The sequence below is a fragment of the Lolium rigidum genome, chromosome 6 (genome assembly GCF_022539505.1).
Source record: "Lolium rigidum isolate FL_2022 chromosome 6, APGP_CSIRO_Lrig_0.1, whole genome shotgun sequence".
In the NCBI taxonomy this organism is placed as follows: domain Eukaryota; kingdom Viridiplantae; phylum Streptophyta; class Magnoliopsida; order Poales; family Poaceae; genus Lolium; species Lolium rigidum.
The window spans coordinates 145,055,275-145,058,812 of NC_061513.1; the positions used below are offsets into that span (position 1 = coordinate 145,055,275).

At 51.0% G+C, this 3,538-nt stretch overlaps 1 protein-coding gene across 1 annotated transcript; it reads left to right on the forward strand.

The window, feature by feature from the left end:
* Nucleotides 1–774: 774 nt before the first annotated feature.
* LOC124665655 (purine permease 3-like) lies at nucleotides 775–3,317 on the forward strand. Its single transcript, XM_047203051.1, has 2 exons — nucleotides 775–1,679; nucleotides 2,793–3,317. Exons 1-2 carry the CDS (start codon nucleotides 921–923, stop codon nucleotides 3,123–3,125), a joined length of 1,092 nt encoding a protein of 363 aa, XP_047059007.1. The 5' UTR covers nucleotides 775–920; the 3' UTR covers nucleotides 3,126–3,317.
* Nucleotides 3,318–3,538: the final 221 nt, after the last annotated feature.

The following is a 3,538-nucleotide window of genomic DNA, read 5'->3' on the forward strand; positions in this document are numbered from 1 at the left end:
CTGGGATTCCTGCGGCGGCCCTCCTAACTATGCGGGCCTGTGCGGCAGAACGCGGGACTCCCGCAGGCAGTCCCACTTGCACCCTGACTTGGTGGACACCTGGATTGCCAACGGAAAACTGGAATGGTGCCGTGATGTTGTCCACGGACCAGCGATGACGCTCTACCGCTCCTCGTTAGTTGCTGCATTGTACTGAACGGTGGAAACATGATGTTCACAAAAAACCTGTCTGTATGTCTCTTGAGGTATCCCTTTTCCGGTGCAGCCTATTCCCATAGCATTTGATTGAGGTTACGGATTTTGTATCTGGAGTTTCGATCGGGCTGGTGATATTGATGTATGCAAGGCAGACGCATTCTAAACATTCGTCTAAAAGTGTTGGTGGGTTGTTCTGAAAGATTATCAGTGGGTGAGGGGATGTCATATAAGTAGGCGCTTGATTATATTTCATCAAGGCGTAGCAACTGATCCACATAGTCATCGTAGTAGTTGGGCACTAAATACTAGCAAGGTTATCTGCTTCAGTATGTAGTGCCGGTAGCGAGAATGCCTTGATCCTGTGGATGCCATATCTCACCTTGTGTTGTGTATCCCGAGCATTCCGGCGGCCCGCCGGAGATGGGGTAGGCCTCAACAGCGACGGGATAATTTCCATCTCAATAATTATCTCCTTCCTTGTTGCTGATACTAGTGTAGTCACTGCTGCAATCGATATATAGGTCCAAGACTTTTGTCGGCCACTGTTGTAAATGCTCAATAATCAACCTCTAAAGGTCCTACTACTAATTGGATTCCGACGGCTGCAAGGATGGCACACGTTTCAAACAGTCAAGGCGGTGGGTGTCCAAAAATGCAGTCCTAGGCAGACGCCCAAGGAAAACGAAGTCCATCCATCCTCTCGCACACACACACAGTACGTCATGGACGTCGAAGAAGCGCCCAAGGACACGGGGACTCCGCCGGCGCAGCATGGGCGCGGCAAGGCGATGCACCGGCTCCTGGTGGCGCTCAACTGCGGGATGCTGATTCTGGGCACCACGGGCGGGCCGCTCCTCAGCCGCCTCTACTTCAGCAAAGGCGGGCACCGGCAGTGGCTCTCCGCGTGGCTGGAGACCGGCGGCTGGCCGCTGCTGCTGATCCCCGTGGTGGCGTCCTACCTCACCCGGCGCTCGCGCGACCCCAGCGCGCCGCTGCTGCTCACCCGGCCTCGGTGGATACTGCTCGCGGCGGCGGCGCTCGGGGTGGCCACCGGCGCAGACGACTTCCTATACGCCTACGGCCTCTCGTACGTGCCGGTCTCCACCTCGGCCATCCTCATCTCAACGCAGCTGGCCTTCACCGTCCTCTTCGCGTTCCTCATCGTGCGGCAGCGGCTGACGGCCTTCTCCCTGAACGCCGTCGCGCTGATCACCATCGGCGCCGTGGTGCTGGGCCTGCACGCCTCGTCGGACCGCCCCGCCGGGGTGACCAAGGGCCAGTATTGGATGGGCTTCTTTCTCAGCCTCGGCGCCGCCGCGCTGTACGGCCTCGTGCTGCCGCTCGTGGAGCTCACCTACAAGCGCGCCGCAAGCGGCGGCCGCGTGCTGACGTACGCGCTGGTGGTGGAGATGCAGCTAGTCATGGGATTCTTCGCCACCGCCTTCTGCACCGTCGGCATGATCGTCAACAACGATTTCCAGGTGCCCACACACGTCCTTGTCCTTCTCCCTACCGGATCAAATTATTGCTGGAGCATCTCAGCCTCCAGACGTCGACAAACATCAACATCATGCTCAAGATATTAATGAATTCGTTTTCGTCCAAGCTCTAGCTACCCGTCCTTCATGCAATCACTGGAATTAATGGTTTTATCGGGCTGGTTAGACTAGTCATAATATGTAGTATTATGTAGCAGTATCTTACACATGATACTACTATCTCTATAATTCATGGTATCATATACTAGTATCATAATTTTTTTATATTTATTGATTTGTACTATCTTTATACAAACATGGGTACAAGATTTATTTGACAGTTATTTTTCTAGATCTACGTGGTATGATATGGTATCTACCTATGATACTATGATCTCTCTTATCATTAATTATAATGATACAATAATTTTTTACATGTATAGAATACATGATACTACCTATGATACTCTTAGTGTGCCTAGCCTTAGTGCAGCAACGCAGCGATTGTTCCGTGCACAGGAGGTCATGCCTTAGATTCCCTCGTTTTATTGCTTTGTGATTAATGCATTTTGTTTCATTCAGTTTCATTGTATTTTAAAACTTTAAAACTGATTGGCATGCAACAAAGCAGAGTGATCCGATGCACAAGATGTCCTGCGTGGGGTAAAGTAATTTCTCAGTTAGTGCGCGTGTGAGGATCCAGGTACAGTGCACTGGAACACTGTGGTGCCTAGCTTGAACGATTAATGAGAAGATTAATCAAAGTAGTAGTAGCTAGCTATGGTTGATGATGTGATGTGCCATCATCGCAGCTGCAACATAAAAGCTACATTTCGCTTCCTCAAAAAGGCTACATTTCGCGAATGGCTTTCGGCTTAAGTGGAAACACGCAATTTTCAGGGACCAAGGAATCATCATATCATAGTGATCGAGCTACGCTAGCTGCAGCCACTAATAAGTGCCAACGCCACAAGATATAGAGAAATTCAAAGCACGCTTTTGCTTTTGCTCGTCTAATTTTCCCTTCCCCTTAATCATACGTGCCACGTGTGAAATATAACGCACGTACAAGCCTGGACTGATTGTCTCATCGATGTTTGGCATATGTGTGTGCAGGCGATCGCGAGGGAAGCGCGGGCGTTCGAGCTGGGAGAGGCACGCTACTACACGGTGCTGGTGTGGAGCTCCATCTTCTGGCAGTTCTTCTTCCTTGGCGCCGTGGGCGTCATCTTCTGCGTCCACACGCTCCTCACCGGAATCCTCATTGCCGCCTTCATCCCGGTGACGGAGATGCTGGGCGTCCTCCTCCTCCACGAGAAGTTCAGCAGCGAAAAGGGTGTCGCGCTCGTGCTCTCCCTCTGGGGCCTCGCCTCCTACTCCTACGGCGAGTACGCCGACGCCCGGGCCAAGAAGAAGAAAGCAGCCCTGTGGGAAGCCCAAGCTTCATAACCTGTATAATTTGTACAACGCCGCCGTACTGCATTGAGCAAGAAAACAACATCTGCCGTGATGCGTATTCGGCAATATATCGGATCATCCAAAAAAGATAGCGCTGCATTAGGACATGCACGAGACCACTCTCTTGTTCTTTACCTACCGTTTTTTCTCCATCTTACATATAGGAATATGGCGTGATCAAAATCGAACTCCATCTGCCTATGGTATAGTAGCGAATATGCGGTGACGTTTTATCAAGGTACCTGATCAAAATCATACGTGTTCGTTTGTTCATAGATAGTTCGAGGGGGAAACGAGTTCGTGTTGTATACAAATTTCGTTCGTACGTCGTGGCTGTCGGTCAACCGATCTGTCCTGCTTGCCCCCGATTCTGAGAGTTTTTCTGATAGAAACGGTAGCCATCA